The sequence below is a fragment of the Salmo trutta genome, chromosome 12, assembly GCF_901001165.1.
Source record: "Salmo trutta chromosome 12, fSalTru1.1, whole genome shotgun sequence".
Classification (NCBI taxonomy): domain Eukaryota; kingdom Metazoa; phylum Chordata; class Actinopteri; order Salmoniformes; family Salmonidae; genus Salmo; species Salmo trutta.
Window position 1 is genome coordinate 69,637,193 of NC_042968.1, and position 25,148 is coordinate 69,662,340.

The 25,148-nt window shown below is 41.9% G+C and overlaps 2 protein-coding genes and 2 long non-coding RNA genes across 5 annotated transcripts; 1 reads left to right on the forward strand and 3 right to left on the reverse strand.

The window, feature by feature from the left end:
* Positions 1-73: 73 nt before the first annotated feature.
* On the reverse strand, positions 74-870 carry LOC115204085 (uncharacterized). Its single transcript, XR_003880303.1, has 2 exons — positions 835-870; positions 74-364 (listed from the first exon to the last, which is right to left on the reverse strand). It is a non-coding gene; the product is annotated as an uncharacterized LOC115204085 (long non-coding RNA).
* A 2,609-nt stretch (positions 871-3,479) lies between these two features.
* On the reverse strand, positions 3,480-9,792 carry LOC115204084 (uncharacterized). Of its 2 annotated transcripts, XR_003880302.1 has the most exons (7): positions 9,375-9,792; positions 6,567-6,677; positions 6,098-6,242; positions 5,661-5,801; positions 4,814-4,908; positions 4,467-4,610; positions 3,480-4,086 (listed from the first exon to the last, which is right to left on the reverse strand). It is a non-coding gene; the product is annotated as an uncharacterized LOC115204084 (long non-coding RNA). The 2 variants fall into 2 exon arrangements; XR_003880301.1 differs by having other exon boundaries at positions 3,480-4,610; positions 9,375-9,791.
* A 975-nt stretch (positions 9,793-10,767) lies between these two features.
* Positions 10,768-14,904, forward strand: hspa5 (heat shock protein 5). The gene is made up of 8 exons (XM_029769380.1): positions 10,768-10,919; positions 11,658-11,812; positions 11,954-12,185; positions 12,336-12,586; positions 12,714-13,104; positions 13,228-13,465; positions 13,675-13,842; positions 13,960-14,904. Exons 2-8 carry the CDS (start codon positions 11,697-11,699, stop codon positions 14,538-14,540), a joined length of 1,977 nt encoding a protein of 658 aa, XP_029625240.1. The 5' UTR covers positions 10,768-10,919; positions 11,658-11,696; the 3' UTR covers positions 14,541-14,904.
* On the reverse strand, positions 14,822-21,196 carry rabepk (Rab9 effector protein with kelch motifs). The gene is made up of 8 exons (XM_029769381.1): positions 20,983-21,196; positions 20,527-20,584; positions 20,278-20,432; positions 19,938-20,093; positions 19,541-19,702; positions 19,174-19,323; positions 17,594-17,743; positions 14,822-15,814 (listed from the first exon to the last, which is right to left on the reverse strand). The coding sequence occupies exons 2-8, from the start codon at positions 20,577-20,579 to the stop codon at positions 15,585-15,587; spliced, it is 1,056 nt and encodes a 351-aa protein (XP_029625241.1). The 5' UTR covers positions 20,580-20,584; positions 20,983-21,196; the 3' UTR covers positions 14,822-15,584.
* Positions 21,197-25,148: the final 3,952 nt, after the last annotated feature.

The following is a 25,148-nucleotide window of genomic DNA, read 5'->3' on the forward strand; positions in this document are numbered from 1 at the left end:
ATGTCTGAATATAGAATTTGTTGTATCATATCAGGGTGATTATTATCAGAATGAACAACATTCAAGACAACACCGGCTAATCATGCATTTTATTACAAAAACAAACAATAATATAACTATGGAGGTAGCTTGTCATCAAAGGTGTCAGAGATCTGCGGCAGAACTGTCTGACACCAACTCAGTTAGTCCGTGTTCTGAGAGAAGTACTTCAGAGACCAATTTTTGGTGTCAATCTCCTGATGCAGTCTGGAATATTCCTCGGCTTACTGCCTCGAATTCCTTGCCAAATACCTCAAAGGATGACAGTTTGGACTCCAGAGACTTCTTCTCTGACTGGGCGGTCTTCAGCTCTGTTTCTAGCTTCCTTCAATGAAAACACAAGGACTGATTGAGAGAGGGGAGAGGCAGGTGTAACTATCTGGCAAAGCTAAAGGACAGAAGTATGGGACTTTCTGAAAACACATTGGATTCAGGGGCAAAAATCTGATATCAACTTTGGAGGGGACAATTACATGACATTTTCTCAAGAGCAATTCCTGAGGGGGACACCAAAAGTAGTGCTGTAACACATAGCCTACATTGTAATATGGTAAATGTATATTGAGGAACCAAAGAAATAAGGTGTTTGCCGTACTCCTAACTACCGGTACCCAAAACAACACAACTAATCACAACAGCAATACCATTCATTGCCTTTAACAAATCTTAGTTCAGTCACCAGTTTAAGTTGAGAGTGGGGTATCCATGGCATTTTCCAATTATGTTCCTATTTTACAAGTCAAAAAAATTGAGAACCTTTCATAATGTTGCCAAACAAAGACTCAACAAACTTACCTGAGACTCCCTGTCTCTGCCAGTCTGTCCCTGCATATCTGTCCCCAACTCTGCTGTCTGTGTGCCATCTGTTGCCTGCTCTGCGTAATGACATCATTGTGAAACATTTCCATTAGAATTTCATTTCTTTCTTATGAACATTTTATCAAGTAGTCTTTGAGATATTAGGCTACTAGGGTTCTTACTTTGCGTTTTGGTGTACTGAAAAATACTCTGATGTCCGTCTTTTATTTTTCTGCCATTTTTCTACCTGGCTGGCTGGCTGGCTACACACACATAGTGTGTAGGTTATTTACAGTAGGAGATGGGCTTCTATCATCTTCAATCATTCTATTTGGGCTTCGATCTAAAAGGTAGCTAGCAAATGTGAAACGGATTAAAATGACAACGAGTTGACAGCTGTATGAGTTCACCATTTACACAACATATGCTGCAACCTTTTGTAATTTTAATAGTTTGTTTCATATTGGCTGGCTTCCAACAATAGCTGAATTTGCAAAGCTAGCGAGCACCAATTCCGTTTCAGTGGTGTTTGCTATAATCTTTGCTACCCGGGTAAAATAAAGGTGAAATAAAATAAATAAATAAAAGTTCCCTTGCGACAATTTAGCTTTTGCAACGAGACCATTAAATATATTTAAGACAATGGTAGAAGAGAGTGTAGTTCTGTTCAGTTTGGACTTCAGTTTATCGCTAACCTTATCACAGGGACTTTGAAGCACTAACTTACATCATCTGCATGCTGATCTTGGAATAAATTGACGATAGCAAAGATTCCATCTTTGACGACGCCACATAAATGGAATATTTACTAGCTAGCTTAATAATTAATATTTGCGTGCTAGCTCTGCATATTCAGCTAGTGTGTGTGCGTGATTGACTGGATTAACCTCACGTCAGTTACGTTCATTGAGTGCCTTTCAGACAGTAGACACGACCCCTCTGTTACCTTGCCAACTAAAGAACTGGCAGTGGATCAAACCATTGTGAGGCAAAGGGTGGGGGGGGGTCGCAATCTTTTGAAACTTAAAAACGCGCTATTAAGTGTCTATAATCAGCACAATTGCTTTCATTGCGTATTATTAATATTATTTAAATTACATAGTTATGTTTCAGTGATATATTGGGGGGGACAAATCATATTTTTCCCAGGATGGGGGGGGGTCGTGTCCCCCCCCGTCCCCCCTGGGATTTCCGCCTCTGATTGGATTAATTCAATAGAGAACTAATAGCATGCATTTGCTTATCAGTTCTGATTTGGTCTATATTTCCACTTAATCTGTTCTAGCATGGCCATCTAATGACTCCTGGAAAAGGCATAGCCTGAAGACCCAACAATGAATTGCATAGAATTCTATATCAGGGCAGAAATTAGTGTTTGGATCAGGATAGTTCTCATGACCTCTACAAGCCAGAATGATGAATAAAATGATATTTACTAGTGGTCTGTTCTATTGCAGGTATGAATGGGGAAACAAAATATCCAATAGTGTTATCAACCCCACCTTCAGTATGTTGGTCTGTATACATAGCCGCTGGTAGTGGGAATGCTGAGGGTGCTGCAGCACCCCCTGAAAAATCTGAATATTAAAAAAGAAAAGTTTTTCCTTTACTAGTATTAGCAGACCAATATATATGTCTGTAGTGTGGGCAAAAACTTTTTTCAGCATCTCCACTTTGGCAAAAAAGGTAGTTGTATAATTAATAACAGTATCTTGCAGGATTCAATAGTTGGAATTGTAAGAGTTATTGCCCTGTCCCTTCGTCTGCGATTGTCATTCTAATGGAATCCAGAAAGAACAAAACCCCGTCCTCAAACATTTACATCAAAATGTGCGAAGTTATGGGCAAAGACAAAACATCCACATCAAACTAAATATTTTTCTTGATCAAATAACATGGAAAACCACTTTGTGCAGTATTAATTTTCCATCCTTACAAACCACTTAATATAAAATGTACATTACTGTATTGTACAGAAGCTGGTCATCTAGGTTTGTACCTGTAGTCTCCGTCACCATAAAGAAAAACAATACACAGTACAGTAATTGAGTACATTGAGATATGAAGTGGTTTATGGTGATGTGGCTCAGTTGGTAGAGCATGGCGCTTGCAATGTTCAAATAAAAAAAATCTGATAAATATAATACCTTACAGTGAAATGCTTACTTACAAGCCCTTAAAACTTCTTGAAGTATTGTTGGTTAAGAAAAAAGCATGAGGTAAAAAATAGAAAATAAAAGTAACAAATAATTAAACAGCAGCAGTAAAATAACAATAATGAGGCTATATACAGGGGGTACCGGTACAGAGTCAATGTGCAGGGCACCGGTTAGTCGAGGTAATTGAGGTAATATGTACATGTAGGTAGAGTTAAAGTGCCTATGCATAGATTATAAACAGAGTAGCAGCAGTGTAAAAGAGGGGTCTGGGTAGCCCTTTGATTAGCTGTTCAGTAGTCTTATGGCTTGGGGGTAGAGGCTGTTAAGAAACCTTTTGGACCTAGACTTGCCGCGCGGTAGCAGAGAGAACAGTCCATGAGAAGGGTGGCTGGAGTCTTTGAAATGTTTCAATGTTAGGGATGTGGGTTTCATATAGAAATAAGTTGCATTTGCAAAGTATTTAAAGAAACTGGAAAACATATATCAAGCAAGTATTTTTATTATCAGATTAACTTTTGTACAGATAATTATCAGACTCAAGTTACAAATGCTGGAAAACACTCAAATACATTTAGTTAAAACAGTTTCACAAAAGTAGTGATTGCCAGGAAATGTGCTTCGGTCATCAAGTGCAATGCGTCAACAGATCGAAAATACAAGTGACAGAACCTATTGGCACCACAAAAAGTCTGATAAACAACGTTTTCCTGTGGATACCCTACCACCACCTAACGCCAAAAGGACCGACAGCATGTACAACCGGTAAAGTAAGTGTAAATATAATTGTATTTAATATTCTGCCTTGTAAAGACTATTGAGTATTTTTTACAGCGACTTCTTTCAGACTGATATTCATGTAGTAACCATGGTAACAGTCTGATGTTTAGGCAAGGAAAGGCATAGTAGATGAACAAAGCTGTCAAAAAGAACAACATGAGTGGGAATGATGAGTAGGTGTTGAGAGCCCCCAGAATGGTTGATATGATAATGACATTGAGTTGCTGGGCAGCATTTGACTCACCTTGTAATTCTATAGGCTGATATTGTGTCTGCTGTGTAGGTGTCCACCTGAATTTCCAACATCTCTGCTCTGTTGTGAGAGACATATTTAAGAAATGTAAAAGAGACACAAAAACTGAACATTGCTGATGGACATGCATGAAATACCAATTTCTCACACTCATTAACAGTGAACTGCATTTTAAGGAGCCCAGTGTAGAGTATATGTAAACAGGAAGGGCTAATCACACCTGATCTTCTGCATGATGATCTCACATTTGGCCTCAAAATACACAAACTGTTTCCTGTCAAGTTATTTGTGGGCTTTTAGCCTGTGGTCAAGGATAAGTGACTGGAGAATCTGAATGCAGCTCAACAGCTCCTGGAGAGAACACGTCGATCGTGAGTGAAGGTCGCAACACGTGAGACAAACCTAAGAATACATCAAACCAAGTGTTGAGAGTCTCTTACAGAGAGGTAGCAGGGAGTCTGCTTTTGCAGCAGGGCGGCACTCACGGCTCTTCCCCTTCAGGCTCTCTGCTCTTTTCCTTTCGCTTTCCAGAAGGCCAGACAAGTGAGACAGCTTCATGTTCTTCAGCCCTTCACTCTCATCCTCTGTCCAAGAAAGAAGAGGAGTGGTATGTTTCACCATTCACACACATGCAGGTGAGCAGCTATACCATAAAGCCAGATACTGTCACATTTGCTAAAGACCATCGGTATCCATTACATAGTAAGACACTCACACATACTGTCATATGTAAAATCGTATTTATGCTACATATCTATGTTTTGGTAAAAGTCTGGTGTCTCTTTACCCCATTCAGGCTGATAGTAGGACAGGAGGCTGAAACACGTCTTCCTGAGATGCTTTTCTAATTCTCTGGGCAGTTTGTTTCATTTTCCACATATCCTGTTTAAACATGAACAAGTCCAAGAAATAAGACATGTTTATTCAGTGAGCACTAGGGGTTACCAGAGCTCTAGAAGAGCAGTGTGCGTGTGATACTGTATATAAATAGGAAAAGCACTCGCACATCTAAGACAACAGGCTTGTCACTGCATTGTAGAGGAACAGTTTGTAGCGTTTCAATGTATTTTTACACCTGTTGCATCCTTGGCAAGCGATAAAGTTTGATTTGATTACTTGTTGCCGGTGCGTGGGAATTATTTGAAAATTGCTTGAATTTTTTATTTTTTTAAACACATGCTGCACCTGCCAGTATAACTTGTGTTAATGGATCTTAAAGGAGAAGTTTAATTTTTTACAACCAAATCACAATTTTTTATGTAAATAGCATGTTATACAAGGGTCCAGACACCTTTTGTGATTTATATAACATTGCGGATAAAGTTCAGAATGACACAATTTCATGTGTACAACATCTAAAGACCTGCATCACTGTACTGAGAGCTTTGCTGTTTCTAAAATGACGTATCTGGGTGTTTTTGGAGCCTTAGTTCTTTTTTTTTTCGGGCCCCCCTTACTACACAACGAGGATGAGAAAAGGATTAGCTGTTTGGGGAAGTTTCTCAAAAACTTCTGAAATCACACAAAAGGTGTCTGCACCCATCTATAACATATTATTTTAATATTTTGGGGGGAATTGGTTATAAAAATAACTCATCCTTTAAGTATCAGCCTCAGGGACAAAGTGTACCTACCTCCTCTTATGGCATCAGCTACAGCACCTGTTGGACACTCAGTCCTAGGACAGGGGGTTGGTCCCGGCTGGTGATGTCACTAGGGTCCAGCTACCTGACACACTGGGCCACCACCAGACACTGCTCCACAGTTTCATAAAACTGCCAGGGGGGAAACAAGATGTAGGTTTATTCTAAGATTATACAGTACTTAGAATGATCAATGTAAACAAAAAGTAACCTTTCGGAAATCAAATTCACTTGGGTGGTTAAACTACTTCACTAATGATCTACTTGTATCTAGGCCTATAGACATTATTTTTGCACTAATAGGTGTAACCTTAAAGAGGGATGATGCTACTAAGTGTACTGTGTGTAGCTCTGCCAGACACACAACAAGAATAGAGCAGACTAGAGTTATGCATAGTAGAGTCCATTCAGCAATGAGCAATGAGTACCGTTCTGTATTGTACCGTGTCGTCCTCTGGAGGCACAGTGGAGTGATGCTTTCTGACACAGTGCTCCTGGATCATCTCCTGCAGTAGCCTGTACAGGCTCTCTGAACACAGCCCATTAAGCCTCTGTCTGCAGGTCCCTCTCAGCCTGGATTAAAACAACATAATCTCAGTCATTTAAAGCGATTCACACAACACGCACCCACACACAGAGTAGTCCAAGTCCATAACATGGTCTTAAATAGCAACAACAACTCTAGTAGTGTAATAACACAACAACAATGTCATTGCTTAAAGTAGAACCACCATTTTATTATTATGAGAGGGACAAATTAATACTCTTGGATGCACCAGAATCTTTAAATGCGAGTCTGAGACATGTACTTTATAGTAATCGGTTAATTCTTACAATCAGGCTTGAGATAGCAAAGTTTTGAGCACTTGAAGATGATAAGTTGTTTGTGTGTAATACCTTCTCCAGCTCTCTCTTCAGTGTAACAGTAAGGCTGGGGCGGTCCACATGCTGTGACAGCGTTGCCAGGAGCTTGCAGAATAGAGGATTCTCAGTCAGGTCTTCTGTCAGCTGACACAGTGGGAATGAGGCGAGGACATGAAAGACAAGTTGTTACTGGTTACAGGTAAAAACATTCATAATGATAGCAGTCAAAGGTTTGGACACACCTACTCATTCAAGGATTTGTATTTATCTTTACTATTTTCTACATTGTAGAATAATAGTGAAGACATCAAAATTATGAAATAACACATATGGAATCATGTAGTAACCAAAGAAGATGTTAAACAATTTATATTTGATATTCTTCAAAGTAGCCATCCTTTCCTTGATGACAGCTTTACACACTCTTGGCATTCTCTCAGCCAGCTTCATGAGGTAGTCACCTGGAATGCATTTCAATTAAGTGTGCCTTATTAAAAAGGTAATTTCTGAAATGTCTTTCCTTACTGCGTTTGAGCCAATCAGTTGTGTTGTGACAAGGTAGGGGTGGTATACAGAAGATAGCCCATTCTCTCAACCAGCTTCACCTGGAATGCTTTTCCAACAGTCTTGAAGGAGTTTCCACATATGCTGAGCACTTGTTGGCTGCTTTTCCTTCACTCTTTGGTCCAACTCATCCCAAGCCATATCAATTGGGTTGAGTGATTGTGGAGGCCTGGTCATCTGATGCAGCACTCCATCACTCTCCTTCTTGGTCAAATAGCCCTTATAGAGCCTGGAGGTGTGTTGGGTCATTGTCCTGTTGAAAAACAAATGATAGTCCCACTAAGCCCAAACCAGATGGGATGGCGTATCGCTGCAGAATGCTGTGGCAGCCATGCTGTTTAAGTGTGCCTTGAATTCTAAATAAATCACTGACAGCGTCATTAGCAAAGCATCCCCACACCATCACAACTCCTCCACACTTCACCGTGGGAACCACATGCGGAGATCATCCGTTCACCTACTCTGCGTCTCACAAAGACACGGCGGATGAAACCAAAAATCTCAAATTTGGACTCATCAGACCAAAGGACAGATTTCCACCAGTCTAATGTCCATTGCTAGTGTTTCTTGGCCCCAGCAAGTCTCTTCTTCTTATTGGTGTCCTTTAGTAGTGGTTTCTTTGCAGAAATTTGGCCTGATTCACTCAGTCTCCCCTGAACAGTTAATGTTGAGATGTGTCTGTTACTTGAATTCTGTGAAGCATTTATTTGGGCTGCAATCTGAGGTGCAGTTAACTCTCATGACCTTATCCTCTGCAGCAGAGGTAACTCTGGGTCTTCCTTTCCTGTGGCGGTCCTCATGAGAGCCAGTTTCATCATAGCGCTTGATGGTTTTTGCGACTGCACTTGAAGAAAAATTCAAAGTTCTTGAAATTTTCCGTATTGACTGATCTTCATGTCTTAAAGTAATGATGGACTGTCGTTTCTCTTCTATTATTTGAGCTGTTCTTGCCATAATATGGACTTGGTCTTTTACCAACTAGGGCTATCTTCTGTATACCAGCCCTACCTTGTCACAACACAACTGATTGGCTCAAACGCATTAAGAAGGAAATAAATTCCACAAATTAACAAGGCACACCTGTTAATTGAAATGCATTCCAGGTGACTACCTCATGAAGCTGGTTGAGAGAATGCCAAGAGCGTGCAAAGCTGTCATCTATAAGTCTTTGCTAGGTAAAGCCCGGCCTTATCTCAGCTCACTGGTCACCATAGCAGCACCCACCCGTAGCACACGCTCCAGCAGGTATATTTCACTGGTCACCCCCAAAGCTAATTCCTACTTTGGCTGCCTTTCTTTCCAGTTCTCTGCTGCCAATGACTGGAACGAATTGCAAAAATCACTGAAGCTGGAAACTCATATCTCCCTCACTAACTTTAAGCACCAGCTGTCAGAGCAGCTCACAGATCACTTCACCTGTACATAGCCCATCTGTAAATAGCCCATCCAACTACCTCATCCCCATACTGTTATTTATTTTTGCTCCTTTGCACCCCAGTATCTCTACTTGCACATTCATCTTCTGCACATCTATCACTCCAGTGTTTAATTGCTAAATTGTAATTATTTCGCCACTATGGCCTATGTATTGCCTTACCTCCCCTATCTTACCTCATTCGCAATTGTAAATGTTCTCAACTTGCCTACCTGGTTAAATAATGGTGAAATAAATCAAATAAAACAATTTGCACACACTGTCTATATACTTTTTTTCTATTGTGTTATTGACTGTATGTTTGTTTATTCCATGTGTAACTCTGTGTTGTTGTTTGTGTCACACTGCTTTGCTTTATCTTGGCCAGGTCGTGGTTGTAAATGAGAACTTGTTCTCAACTTGCCTACCTGGTTAAATAAAGGTGAAATACATTTTTTTTTTAAAGCTGTCAAGGCAAAGGGTGGCTACTTTGAAGAATCTCAAATATAAAATATATTTTGATTTGTTTAACACTTTTTTGGTTACTACATGATTCCATATGTGCTATTTCATAGTTTTGATATCTTGACTATTATTCTACAATGTGGAAAATAGCACAAATAAAGAAAAACCCTTGAATGAGTTGTGTCCAAACTTTTGACTGCTACTGTATGGTTTGAGGTATGATACGATATCCCCAGGATTTAACACTACACGACTTCTCAAACCTTTTCTTAACAAACAGTTTAGATAGAACGTCTAGAAAGAGGGCAATATACACTGTTGTGTAATATGTTAGCTAATTTAGTTACTAACAATGATATTGACATCAGAAATAGGCTGACACTTTATTTTTACAATACCTTGTTGATGCAAGTTGTATCCTGTTCCCAGTGATCGAACCCTCGCAGAATCACCACGAGTGGATATCAGTTGACCAAAGCCCCTACTCACTTGACATACAAAGGCGCTAGTGGATGAACGTAGCGCTACCAAGCTCATATAAAAGGATATGATACAGGTCTACCGTTATCAAAAGTACACAAAACTAGCCTAGAAATCCTTGGTGAGCTGGGTAGCTGTGCCGTCGTATGTTGATAAAGATAACGTAAACTGTATGTCATCTGATAAACTGTTTCGTTGCAATTTAACAGAAGATAGGCAGCTACTGTTAAACAGATTGTACGGTTGTTCACACAAGTTGCGAGCACAACAAATTGAAGATACCAGGGTCGTCACTAGTTACCACAGCCACAAAGTCATAAACCTAGCCTATTTCTACAATTTATCTTCTTAAAATGTGATTTTAAACCTAGCTCTATTCTTAACTCTATTCTTACCTTATGCCAAACCTTAAATAAAAATATAAACAAATTTTCATTAATTTTTACGATTTGGCCAATTCTGAGTTTGTGGCTGTGCTATCTAGTGGAAATCCGCTATCGGCGATTACCCCCGCCTCTGCAAACAGTCAGCTGATTGGTTAATGCGGTAGAATAGGAAGACAAATCTTTTAAAACAGGGTCCGTGCTAAACAGTTTCCTTGGGACGTCACAACCCTAAATCCTAACCCCTACCCTTACCGAACGTTGAGAAAATAATTGGGCCAAGGCAAACCTATTTCCGACCCCTTATTTACACAATTCTAGTTTAATGGGTATAGGAGGGGGGGGGCTGGTATGCCCATAAAGTGTTTTGGTCTCATAGGAGGTTCTATACAGGGAATAAATTAAATCTACTTTCACTCCTGTCTGACCCTAACGTCCCAAGGATTCCAGATAGCACAGACCCTTATGTACAATTTACCTGATGTAACAACTAACTTTGATTACCTTTTTTTGTTTTACACACCGACACAGCCAGTTCATTTGGCTTTTGCCTACCATCATCATGTTATACCATTCACTATATGGCACTGGTTTTAGTTCACTACTTCCCTTACACAAGTATTAGACTTGGGTTTACTGTAATTTAGTACAATTTAGATTACAGTGGTCCTGAAATTGGAAAAGGACCCCCAAATGAATGTCAATTCAATGCACCAACTACATTTCTATGTATGACACCGGCATTTCACGTAATTGGGATTTGACACATTGACACCTAACCTATCAGCGTCGTACAGTAAAGCATGAATCATGACGTTCACTTGACCAAACGTGTGCAAATCAGCATCGGCCAGCATGCCTGGTGCTGCCAATGAACGCGTTCCAACGAACTGCTGTCTGGCCAATGGGAAGCCTCCACGATGGGGAAGAAGTGACGGCTTATATACGGAGAGCACCTTTCATTAAACATCATTTTACAGACTCACAATCGTAGGCGTTTCTGAAGAACACAGGCTGTGAAGCAAATAACTTCCATTGAGATAAACCCCAAAGGAAGACTCCATCGAATTATTTACAAAGGTATGTGAATTAAACGCAAGTTAGCTCAAAATAAAGATTCCATTTTACATAAATGCCGGAGGGAGCTTTTTTGGGGGGCCAGTTTCCTGTTTAACTGAAGTTAGCTAGCTGACCAGCAGGTTATCCAGAAATTAAATGGAATATTCAACTAATTTATATCTAAACATGGAGATTGTTTTACAACAGTTTAGCTATCCTTTTAAATTGCGTCTGTCTTTCGTCAGCTAGCTAACGTTAGCTATCATGCTTGAAAAAGGTCAGCCAGTTTGGTAGCCAAGTTGCCTAGCTAGCGTGCTCGCCTTTTAAAACCGGTGTCTCAAATTGGCCAAACATCAGCAGCTAACTAACCACTAGCTCTAGTTTAAATCCCTATAATATGGATGTTAGCTAGCCAACCACTGGATCTTTAAAAAAAAAAAGGTTTTAAATGTTTTTATAAATAACTTTGCCAAATGTTTTAATTACCAAATGTAATGTTGGCTTCATTTGTGCATATTATTACCGGTAATTTTGTGCATATTATTACCGGTAATATTGTGCTCCACCCATTAACTCTAAGTTTGTTAGCATGTGGGCTACCCTCGGTCTGGCCTAGGAGTCTACACACACCAGTATGCACCGTCATGTCTGCATCAGAGGGCCAAATTAACTCGTTCCGTTAGATGTACAAGGATGAAAGGCCTACACCGTGAACTTAGCAACAATATTTATAGTGTCTTGACTTTCTCTTTTTGACAGAGTACTTCAAAGAGTTGAGTGAACAGACACAGAATAGAGATGAGGCTTTTGTGCGTGGTTCTGCTGGTCGCCAGCAGCGTGTTTGCCGATGATGAAGACAAGCGGGAAAGTGTGGGAACCGTGGTTGGCATTGACTTGGGGACCACCTATTCCTGGTAAGCATTTTGTAATGAATAGCAAATGTAATCTTAGGTCTCATACTCCCAATCATTTGGCTAAAAGACTCTAGTGTATCATGTCTCAAGTGACAGTTGATACTTTCCATGGTTCTCATCTATATGCGTCTCCTTTTCCAGTGTTGGTGTGTTCAAGAATGGCCGTGTTGAGATCATTGCCAACGACCAGGGAAACCGCATCACTCCATCCTATGTGGCCTTCACCGCAGAGGGGGAGCGTTTAATCGGTGACGCCGCCAAGAACCAGCTCACATCCAACCCTGAAAACACCGTTTTTGATGCCAAGAGACTGATTGGCCGCGCCTGGACTGATTCTGCTGTGCAGCATGACATCAAGTACTTCCCCTTCAAGGTGAGCCCTAACAAACACACCCCCTGCCCTAATCGCCTGAAGCACTCACTATGCAAATAATATACTAATTCAGCATATAACTATGCTGAAGTAGCTCTGAAATTGTTTTTAGAGGAGAAATGCTTAATGGTGGCTACTTACATCTTCTAGGTTATCGAGAAGAAGAGCAAGCCCCATATTCAGGTGGACATCGGTGGAGGTCAGCTGAAGACCTTCGCTCCAGAGGAGATCTCTGCCATGGTTCTCACCAAGATGAAGGAAACCGCCGAGGCTTACCTGGGAAAGAAAGTGACACACGCTGTGGTCACTGTCCCTGCCTACTTCAATGACGCCCAGCGTCAGGCCACCAAGGATGCTGGAGTCATCGCCGGCCTGAATGTCATGAGGATCATCAACGAGCCGTAAGTGTTTGTCTTCACAATGCAGAAACTGAACTAACATTAGAATGACTGGCCCAATATTTATTTCAATCACTGAAAATATTTGCCAAGACCATGCTGGTTACATCTGTTTCCCCCTCTATTCCAGAACTGCAGCTGCCATCGCCTACGGCCTGGACAAGAAGGATGGTGAGAAGAACATCCTGGTGTTCGACCTGGGCGGCGGCACCTTTGATGTTTCCCTCCTGACCATCGACAACGGCGTGTTTGAGGTAGTCGCCACCAACGGCGACACCCACTTGGGAGGAGAGGACTTTGACCAGCGTGTCATGGAGCACTTCATCAAGCTGTACAAGAAGAAGACCGGTAAGGACGTGCGCAAGGACAACCGTGCTGTGCAGAAGCTGCGTCGTGAGGTGGAGAAGGCCAAGAGAGGCCTGTCTGCCCAGCACCAGGCTCGCATTGAGATTGAGTCCTTCTTCGACGGAGAGGACTTCTCAGAGACCCTGACCCGTGCCAAGTTTGAGGAGCTCAACATGGTAAGTTGGTTCTAATGACCATACAACAGTGACACTGCTGGCCCATTGATCTTGGAACATCCAATTCAAATTGAGAACATTCATGGAACCTCTTTTAAATTTGCCATTTGTATTGTCTTTCAGGACCTGTTCCGTTCCACCATGAAGCCCGTGCAGAAGGTGATGGAGGACTCTGACTTGAAGAAGACTGACATTGACGAGATTGTCTTGGTGGGTGGCTCTACCCGTATCCCCAAGGTCCAGCAGCTGGTGAAGGAGTTCTTCAACGGCAAGGAGCCCTCTAGGGGCATCAACCCCGACGAGGCTGTGGCCTATGGAGCCGCTGTGCAGGCTGGAGTGCTGTCTGGAGAGGAGGACACAGGTGGGTCTTGGTCCATGTGCTTATGCCATGCACTATGCTGAGGTATCTTCATATTTCATTATTTATACATAAGGAAATGTAGGTTAGATGCTTAGGTTTTAAACCAAACAATGGATACCTACAGATCTTAACACATCAGTGCTGTCCTATTATGTATATCACAGCAGTTACATTTTCGACAACTAATGGTTTCCTGTCTTGTCCATCAGGTGACCTGGTTCTTCTGGATGTGTGCCCCCTGACCCTGGGTATTGAGACTGTGGGAGGAGTCATGACCAAGTTGATCCCCAGAAACACTGTGGTGCCAACCAAGAAGTCCCAGATCTTCTCCACCGCCTCTGACAACCAGCCCACTGTCACCATCAAAGTTTACGAGGGTAAGCTCCTTTGCTTAATCGCTGCCCCTTGTTGCTACATCCATAAATGGTGTTTTACACTGTAAAAAAATGACTAGATTGGATCTGTTTAAAATTCTGCTTCTCTCCTTCATCCAGGTGAGCGTCCCCTGACCAAAGACAACCACCTGCTGGGAACCTTCGACCTGACTGGCATCCCCCCCGCACCTCGTGGTGTGCCCCAGATCGAGGTCACCTTTGAGATTGACGTCAACGGCATCTTGCGCGTCACAGCCGAGGACAAGGGAACAGGCAACAAGAACAAGATCACCATCACCAATGACCAGAACCGTCTGACTCCCGAGGACATTGAGCGCATGGTCAACGATGCTGAGCGCTTCGCCGACGAGGACAAGAAGCTGAAGGAGCGCATTGATGCCCGCAACGAGCTTGAAAGCTACGCCTACTCGCTCAAGAACCAGATCGGCGACAAGGAGAAGCTGGGCGGCAAGCTGTCAGCCGAGGACAAGGAAACCATAGAGAAAGCAGTAGAGGAGAAGATTGAGTGGATGGAGTCTCACCAAGAGGCTGAGCTGGAGGACTTCCAGGCAAAGAAGAAGGAGCTGGAAGAGGTGGTGCAGCCGATCGTCAGCAAGCTTTACGGAAGTGCAGGTGGGCCCCCGCCCGAGGGAGGAGAAGAAGAGGGAGAGGCAGATCAGGGCGACAGGGATGAGTTGTAAGGCTGTCAGCAGTGTCACAGATGTACATATTGGACTTAAAATGGTGAGGAAAAAGGGCTGCAAAAACGCAACCATGAATCTGCTGGAAAGACTTGTGAAATATTGTTTCAACGTGAGGGACGTTCTCTTCGCTGAGTGGCGGAGGTATACTAGTTTGCCTGTTCGAGGCTCGCTGCTGCTGTTCTCAGGCAGTTTGAAAAGGAGATCTCTAGGGGGAGGGTTTAGTGGGGTGGGTGCTAGACTGGGGTTTCTGGGTGAAAGGGTAACATGTTCACAAGCAATGTTAACAAGTTATTTATTGAATCTGGTCATTGTAGAAATTACTTTCTACTGTAAAGACATTGAAATAAATGTTTGATACAAATGTCTTTGATTTGTCTCTATTATTCTGCATCAATTTACACATGTCTGATGGGTAATCATATGTTAGGAATGAGACACCACAATGGACGTTGGCTGTCATTCTGTTAATTTCCAAACTATTCATGTGCCTAGTTTATGTAACTGTGTTATGAATTGGGGGTCTGCACCATAATACCATCTGACAGCATGGGCAGTGCCATTGAGGCTCTCCATTTTGAAGTAGTCAATCTTCTGGATTTGCTGATTCCTGATTGGACATGACTTCAGGAGGGATCAGCTAATGAAGTTTAACATCCCACACAGTTGACTACATAAATGTTAAGTGCTCTATGGCAGGGCTCTCCAACCCTTTTCCTGGAGATAACTTCCTGTAGATTTTCACTCCAACCAGTTAGCTAACCTGGTGCAGCTTAGCCAGCTAAGTATTAGGACTGTAGCTCTCCAGGAACAGGGTTGGAGAGCCCTGCTCTATAACCTGCGCACATCTACCATAGCTACTTGTAGTTCTGTATGTGGGGTGTAAATTAGGCTCTACTGGCACTGAACCAACATCTGATAATGTCATTGGATGGATGGGCAGTTTGACACTGGTTGGATTTGTTTGAAAAAGCTGATGCTAAAATTAACTGCAGCAAAATGATTGACCAATATTTAAACATACATACACACGGTATTTCACAGTCACGTTAGGACAGTGACAACACAGTCACTGTGTATGACCCCCTGAGTGTCCATCCCTCCAAACACAAATGCCAGCTGTACAGTCCCTGACGCTGAGGAGCTCTGGGCCTGGTCTCTCTCTCCACTGGTGCTCTCAGGCCTTACTCTCCAGGGTAGGACACACATGGAGTGGTCCAGTCTGTTGGGTGGCATGTCCCCTTCAAACCTCAACAGGGTCCAGCGCCTTTTGTCTGCACAGGATGAGAAGAGTAAAACAAAATACTCAAGGTTCATTAGTATCCCAAAACAGTATGGCTTTCAGTAAATATTCTCTCCAGGATAGATACAACAGTGACTTTAACGTGTGGCAGCGACGAACTGCAAAAGTAGAAATCATGTGACCAAACGACACAAAGAAATGTAATAAAGGACGTTCAATGAAATGTTGGATCTGAGTCTGCCTTTTTTCCCATCATTCATTGAATCAGCTCATTCATCACAAAACCGACTGATATTGCCAACTACTTATTTTATTTAATTCGCAAGATTATGCATGACATGCCAGAAACAAATGCTGAAACTACACATACAAGTATATCTGACCACATGAAAGACAATTGTAATTTTGAATTCTGTAAAGTGAGTGTGGAAGAGGTGAAAAAAATTGTCTTATCAACAATGACAAGCCACCGGGGTCTGAGAACTTGGATGGAAAATTGCGGCCGATATTGCCACTCCGATTTGCCATATCTTCAATTTAAGCCTACTAGAAGCTATTTTAAAATCTGACATAGCGTTTGCATAAAGGAGTTCTGTATCTATAATTCTTAAAATAATTGTTATGTATTTTGTCAACGTTTATCATGAGTAATTTAGTAAATTCACCGGAAGTTTGCGGTGGGTATGCTAGTTCAGAACATCACATGCTAATTTAAAAAGCTGGTTTTTGATATAAATATGAACTTGATTGAACAAAACATGCATGTACTGTATAACATGTCCTAGGAGTGTCATCTGATGAAGATCATCAAAGGTTAGTGCTGCATTTAGCTGTGGTTTGGGTTTATGTGACATTATATGCTTGCTTGGAAAATGGCTGTGTGATTATTTGTGTCTATGTACTCTCCTAACAATCTAATGTTTTGCTTTCACTGTAAAGCCTTTTTGAAATCGGACAATGTGGTTAGATTAACGAGAGTCTTATCTTTAAAATGGTGTAAAATAGTTGATTGTTTGAGAAAATGTAATTGTGGTATTTTAGTTGGTTTTGTATTTCGCGCCGTGCGATGCCATTGGCTGTTGGCTAGGGGTTCCGCAGGCGGAACGGGGTTCCGCAGGCGGAACGGGGTTCCGCTAGCGGAACGTCTGTCCTCAACAGGTTAACAGCACTATCAACAAGGCAGGTCCTACAGGCCATAGTTTTGTCGCACCTGGACTACTGTTCAGTTGTGTGGTCAGGTGCCACAAAGAGGGACTTAGAAAATTGCCATTGGCTCAGAACAGGGCAGCACAGCTGGCCCTTGGATGTACAGAGAGCAAACATTAATAATATGCATGTCAATCTCTCTTGGCTCAAAGTGGAGGAGAGATTGACTTCATCACTACTTGTCCAGAACAGACTGGGAGGCACACAGTACTACATAGAGGCTTGACTACATGGAACTCTATTCCACATCAGGTAACAGATGCAAGCAGTAGAATCAGATTGAAAAAACAGATAAAACTACACCTTATGAAACAGCGGGGACTGTGAAGCAACATAAACATAGAGGCAGCACATACACACACACACGATAACATACGCACTAACACACACGTACACATGGATTTTGTGTTGTATATATGTGGTAGTGGAGTAGGGGCCTGAGGGCACGCACTTAGCGTGTTGTGAAATCTGTTATGAATGTATTGTAATGTTTTTAAAATGGTATAACGGCCTTCATTTTGCCAGACCTTGGCAGCAGCTAATGGGGATCCATAATGAATACCACATTCACTAAACATTCGAAAGTAAATATTTTTGGCCTCACCACACTGAAATCTGTACATTGCATTGCTGGCCCCTTCTGGGGTCATCCCTCCAAAGATGTAGATGTTCTTTCCGAGGGCCACAGCTGAGTGGGCAGCCACCCCCGGGGGGATGTCTCCTTTGGCTTGGACCTTCTCCCACTTCATACTGCCTAGATAAAATGTAGCACCCAAATAGTTAACAGGACCAGCCATACCACTTCTCACGCCAACATAGAATGAGAGATTTCCCTGGAACTCCATTTGAGTCATTTAGCAGACTTCCAATTAGTGCATTCATCTTAAGATAGCTAGGTAAGACAACATCACAATCGTATCAAGTACATTTTCCCTCAACAAATTACTTATCAGCAAAATCAGTGATAGTAGGAAAACACAACTGCCTTTTTTTGTAGGGAGAGGGTCGTCGGGAAAGTTATTTACGATACTCTTCAAAGAGGTAGGGTTTCAGATGTTTTCGGAAAATGGGCAGGGACTCCACTGTCCTGACTTTAGGGGGAAGCTTGTTCCACAATAGAGCCCCACAGTGGAGGTGTCATAACACCCATAAAACCTAACGGTCAAACAGGGAAATGGTTCCAATCGTTTTTCCACCATTCATTTTTCCCATAGGGGATTTTAGAAACATAAAATAAGGGCTGTTTCTTGTGAAGGCTTACCCTGGTGACATTTTGGTAACCATGTAAATCTCTCAAGGTGACTTTTATCAATATATTCAGCTTTATTTATTCTGATTCGAAAATGCTAATTAGCATCAAAGTAGACGTCATGCAAAACTACAAATCCCTGCAATCTCCTGCACGTCATCTCAAGCTTACACCTTTGCTAACAGGTATTGTGTCAATTTAAAACTTGTACAAGACAGTTCACAGAATGGCCAATTTAAAGAAATGTAGCCAATTTATTCATTACTACATTTAGCTAACATTAGATAGTTAATCCAGATATTATTATCATTGCCTCGATTCGTCAGTCTGCCCCAGATCATCATGGCATTTGTAATTCTTTATGATAGCCACATTAGCAGTCATTTAGTGTTTCATTTTTGGGGGGTAAATACAGGCAAATATGATATAAAAGTCACCTTGTCCTAGAGAGATTAACACAGTTATCAAAACGTCACGCCGGGGTAAGTCTACATGAAACAGCCCTTATTTTAAGTGTTTCTAAAATCCCCTATGGGAAAAATGAATGGAGGAAAATTGATTGGAACCATTTCCCTGTTTGATCGCTAGGTTTTATGGATATTATGACTCATACTGTGGTACTCTATTGGGGTGCCATGGACAGAGAAGAGCTTTGACTGGGCTAAGCGGGAGCTGCCCGTCCGTAGGGGTGGGAGGGCCAAGAGACTAGAGGTGGTGGAACAAAGTGCTCGGGTTGGTATGTAGGGTTTGAGCATAGCCTGAAGGTAAGGAGGGGTAGTTCCCTTTGCTGCTCCATATGCAAGCATCAGGGTCATGAAGATGATGCGAGCTTCGACTTCTATTCTATTGTGTCCTTCATTTCAACAGAGGAAACAATATAATACAATTAAAGCAGGATCAAGTTCTTCATGTGTATGACTGACTTGAATACTTACTGGTGTCCAGAGAGTAGATGTCGCTATGGAACTTCTCTCCTGCCATGCCTCCATGGATATAGATTTTGGGTCCTACCGCTGTCACCACGTGGCCGTGTCTTGCAGGGGGATGTCTGCCCTGTGTGTCTGGCTGAGACCAGGTGCAGGAAACTACAAATGGAGACAGAGGAAAACACAAAATATCTACTCCTAACTCTAAATTCAGTTGGTACTTTCTGAAATGTAACTTTAAAGGCTGAATTTGGCCAACAAGCTTGTTACCTCTAACTACTGAGCTTTTGATACACATTTGTGCTGGTTCCTCTGTAACTGCTGTGTGAGTGTGTTGTATGTGTTGTATTGGCAGACTGATTCATGCATTTTCAACCTGTGTCGAAGACGTGAAGCTTGGGGTCCGATACAGGTGTGGCCCCTGAGTCCCCTCCAGAGAAGACAAACAGTCGGTCCCCGACGCTGGCTGAGTTAGTGTGATACGTCCTGGGACAGGGGGGCGTCCCTTTCACCTCTACACCCTTCCACAACCCACCGTCTGGAAACGTAGCAACACAAAACCTCAGGAGACTAAAAGGTATGGGACGTTGCTCAGAGTCAGACATGATATGAAGGAGATTGTTACTCCGCAAACACCGCTACTAGACATATTCATTAACTGTTCTATGATACTACTCTCTAAAATAATCCATGCAACACTTCATTCTGTAGATCTATACCTTCCGACTTAGCTACAACCATGTATTAAAATCACACTATACAAATCTCCATACCTGTGAGTTGTAGGTTCTGGACACAGTTGCGGTTGCCACTCTGCTGTGCCCCGGCGAACACCCACAGGCTCTGTGGACAGCTCTCAGGGACAAAGCTGCAGTGTTCATACCGCGCCTCCAGACCCTCCCATTCAGGAATGTCCCACTCGTGACTGTCTGATAGGGTGAGAGGGACAAACATGGAACTGTCAGTCAAAGAATATATCAGAACAGATTGACGTTATTGGTAAGATAACGAGTTGACTCATTGATATGAAATAAAACATTGAAATGATATGAAACACAATGAAGAGACAGGTGCCAGGCATAATATTGTGTTGATGTGACATTTTGTCTTTACCCAGGTTTATGACGTGGGATTCTGAAAAGCTGCCATTAGGGTTGGCTCCTCCTATGATCAGGACCTTCCCCTTGCCATCATCCTCAGAGGGGAGGTATATACAGGTGTGGCCCACACTAACTCCTGGACCACCTCCTCTGGGTATCATAGCATACCTGGGGACAAAGACAGGAACACCATGTCATGAATACCAGAATTGAAAGTCTAGTATAACTTTATCCTAGTTTGTTGAACTGTACGTTTATTTACCACAGTCCTGCTCGTGGTTTATCCTCTGGATCCAGCACAGGAAGTAATTCCATTTTTTCTGTGGGAGGCATCCATTCAGATGATCAGTTACAATGATGATCAGATCAGTTCAGGCATAAACCGGACCATTGTGTCAACTAACATTTTGGGGAAGAAAATGCTGCTGCTGGAAAATTAGGCTAGAAGGGATCTCGCGAGGTCATCCTTCCAAATCTCGTCTCGTTGCACAAATAGAAGGTGAAACTTATTTGGCTAGGCTGCTGGATGTACCATGCCACACTGGGAAAGTTAAACTAATTGTCTTTAACCTCAATGAGGTTAAGAGACAAGGCTTTTCGATCATCTTCATTCAATTTGAAAGGAAGACAGATGCCAGTTAATTAGCTAACTGAAGTTATAAAGCATGAAATCAGAAGCTAACAGTATCGTAGCTAGGAAGTTCATTCGCTTACTCACCCACGTTCGAAGGCACAGTGTTATCTTTTGCACGTCGTTTAGCTGCTATTTCAATTATATGATGTATAATATAGCTACATGAATCAATATAAAGACATGTTGACGGTTTAGCTGCACGAAAATGATGTACTAGCTGCTTTCCCAGCTAGCTAGCAACAAAATGTGAGACTCAGGAGTCCATTGTCGTGTCCGCGCGTAAACAACGTAACAGCGCTGTCGTCATGGATATTGCGCAGGTGTAGAGTCTGTGTGCTGTGCCAATGTGTCCACATGAGGTCACTGTTGTTGCAGGACTAAATATCCTCACATCTTCCTCAGCGAGGAGTTCTCTGAAGCTATGCGACAGAGGCAAACATAACTGATCCCTGCCATGACGCCTGCCAGGGAGCTTGGGAACATTGCTTGCATCATAATCATTGCCCACCCTCCCACCCAAAAGTCTGGAAGTGGTGAGAGAGCTCCAGCCCCACATCACACTATTACACTCACAAGTGCCTGATTGACAAATAAAGTTATTTTCTTGCTTTGTTATTTTTTTCTCTGTCAATATTATGAATATCTCAGACAAGCTACCAAGTAAACTGCCAAAGATGGCCCATATTAATATATGTAGCCTTAGAAATTACATTCATTTATTGACTATATCTGAGACTTGGATCATTAATTTGATAATACATTAGTAGCGAAACAGGGAGTAGCGATACCCCCACCCCCCTTTTGCCCTCAGAACAGCCTCAATGTGTCTTGCCCGTTCATCCTCTGAATGGCACACATACACAATCCATGTCTCAATTGTCCCAAGGCTTAAAAATCCTTCTTTCACCTGTCTCCTCGTTATCTACACCGATTGAAGTGGATTCAACAAGACATCAGTAAGGTATCATACTGTAGCTTTCACCTGGTCAGTCTATGTCATGGAAAGAGAAGGTGTTCTTAGTGTTTTGCATGTATAGCCTTGACAGACATACGTACTTGCAATTCCAATGTAACAGAATTACACTTTAACTCAGTCTTTTCAATTTAAAATGTATGCCAAACAAAAACCATTGATTTCAACGTTTAACAAACCATACAAGGAAAACTTTTAATAATTTCCCCATAACATTTTTGAAAAACGATTTTGGTGGAAGAACTGTGCAGATGCAAACATTGGTATATATACTTTAGTGTATGTGTATATATACACACTATCGTTCAAAAGTTTGGGGTCACTTAAAAATGTTCTTGTTTTTTAAAGAAAAACACATTTTCTGTCCATGAAAATAACATCAAACTGATCAGAAATACAGTGTAGACATTGTTAATGTTGTAAATGACTATTGTAGCTGGAAACAGCAGATTTGTTATGGAATATCTACATAGGCGTACAGAAGCCCATTATCAGCAGCCATCACTCCTGTGTTCCAATGGCACGTTGTGTTAGCTAATCCAAGTTTATCATTTTAAAAAGCTAATTGATCATTAGAAAACTCTTTTGAAATTATGTTAGCACAGCTGAAAACTTTTGCGCTGATTAAAGAAGCAATAAAACTGGCCTTCTTTAGACTAGTTGAGTATCTGGAGCTTCAGCATTTGTGGGGTCGATTACAGGCTCAAAATGGCCAGAAACAAAGACTTTCTTCTGAAACTCGTCTATTATTGTTCTGAGAAATGAAGGCTATTCCATGCGAGAAATTGCCAGGATTTGGACGTCAACAGTGAAGAGGCGACTCCGGGATGCTGGCCTTCTCGGCAGAGTTGCAAAGAAAAAGCCATATCTCAGACTGGCCAATAAAAAGAAAAGATTAAGATGGGCAAAAGAACACAGACACTGGACAGAGGAACTCTGCCTAGAAGCCCAGCATCTCGAAGTCGCCTTTTCACTGTTGACATTGAGACTGGTGTTTTGAGTGTACTATTTAATGAAGCTGCCAGTTGAGGACTTGTGAGGCGTCTGTTTCTCAAACTAAACACTCATGTAATTGTCCTCTTGCTCATCTGTGCACCGGGGCCTCCCACTCCTCTTTCTATTCTGGTCAGAGCCAGTTTGCACTGTTCTGTGAAGGGAGAAGTACACAGAGTTGAACGAGATCTTCAGTTTCTTGCAATTTCTCGCATGGAATAGCCTTAATTTCTCAGAACAATAATAGACTGATGAGTTCCAGAAGAAAGTCTTTGTTTCTAGCCATTTTGAGCCTGTAATCAACCCCACAAAAGCTCCAGATACTCAACTAGTCTAAAGAAGGCCCGTTTTATTGCTTCTTTAATAAGAACAGTTTTCAGCTGTGCTAACATAATTGCAAAAGGGTTTTCTAATGATCAGTTAGCCTTTTAAAATGATAAACTTGGATTAGTTTACACAACGTGCCATTGGAACACAGGAGTGATGGTTGCTAATAATGGGCCTCTGTACGCCTATGTAGATATTCCATAGAAAACAAATCTGCCATTTCCAGCTACAATAGTCATTTACAACATTAACAATGTCTACATTGTATTTCTGATCAATTTGATCTCATTTTAATGGACAAAAAATGTGCTTTTCTTTCAAAAACAAGGACATTTCTAAATGACCTAAACTTTTGAAAGGTAGTGTATATACACACATATATATATATACATACAGTACCAGTCAAAAGTTTGGACACACCTAGTCATTCAAGGGTTTTTCTTTATTTTTACTATTTTCTACATTGTAGAATAATAGTGAAGACATCAAAACTATGAAATAACATGCTGAGCACTTGTTGGCTGCTTTTCTTCTCTGCGGACCAACTCATCCCAAACCATCTCATTTGGGTTGAGATCAGGCGACTGTGGAGGCAAGGTCATCTGATGCAGAACTCCATAGCTCTCCTTCTTGGTCAAATAGACCTTACACAGCCTGGAGGTATGTTGGGTCATTGTGCTGTTGAAAAACAAATGATCGTCCCACCAAGCGCAAACCAGGTGGGATGGCGTGTCGCTGCAGAATGCTGTGGTAGCCATGCTGGTTAAGTGTGCCTTAAATTCTAAATAAATCAAAGACAGTGTCACCAGCAAAGCACCCCCACACCATAACACCTCTTCCTCCATGATTCACGGTGGGAACCACACATGCGGAGATCACCCCTTCACCTACTCTGCAGTTAGAACCAAAAATTTGCTCATGTTTCTTGGCCCAAGCAAATCTCTTCTTCTTACTGGTGTCCTTTAGAAGTGGTTTCTTTGCAGCAATTTGACCACGAAGGCCTGATTCACACAGTCTCCTCTGAACAGTTGATGTTTAGATGTGTCTGTTACTTGATCTATGTGAAGCTGCCACACCCTGATCTGTTTCACCTGTCCTTGTTATTGTCTCTACCCCCTCCAGGTGTTGCTTGTTTTCCCAAGTGTATTTATCCCTGTGTTTCCTGTCTTTATCCCTGTGTTTCCTGCGCCCATTCGTCTTGTATTTTCAAAGTCAACCAACGGCTTTCCCGTACTCCTCCTATTCTCCTTTTTCTAGTCCTCCCGGTTTTGACCCTTGCCTGTTCTGGACTCTGTACCCGCCTGCCTGACCATTCTGCCTGCCTTGACCTCGAGCCCGTCTGCCACTCTGTACCTCCTGGACTCTGAACTGATTTAGACCTTTTGACTGTCTACGACCATTCTCTTGCCTACTCCTTTTGGGATTATTAAACATCTTAAACTCCAACCATCTGCCTCATGTGTCTGCATCTGGGTCTCGCCTTGTGTCATGATAGAAGCATTTATTTGGGCTGGTAACTCTAATTAACGTTTCCTCTGCAGCAGAAGTAACTCATTGTCTTCCTTTCCCATGGCGGTCATCATGAGAGCCAGTTTCATCGTAGTGCTTGATGATTTTTGCGACTGCATTTGAAGAAACGTTCAAAGTTCTTGAAATGTTCCCGGATTGACTGACCTTCATGTCTTAAAGTAATGATGGACTGTAATTTGTCTTTGCTTATTTGATTTGATTAACACTTTTTCCATTGCTACATGATTCCATATGTGCTATTTCATAGTTTGATGTCGTCACCATTCTACAATGTAGAAAACAGTAAAAAATAAATAAAAACACTTGAATGAGTAGGTGTGTATGTATACAGTTGTAATCGGAAGTTTACATACACACGCCAAATACATTTAAACTCAGTTTTTCACAATTCCTGACATTTCATCCTAGTAAAAGTTCCCTGTCTTAG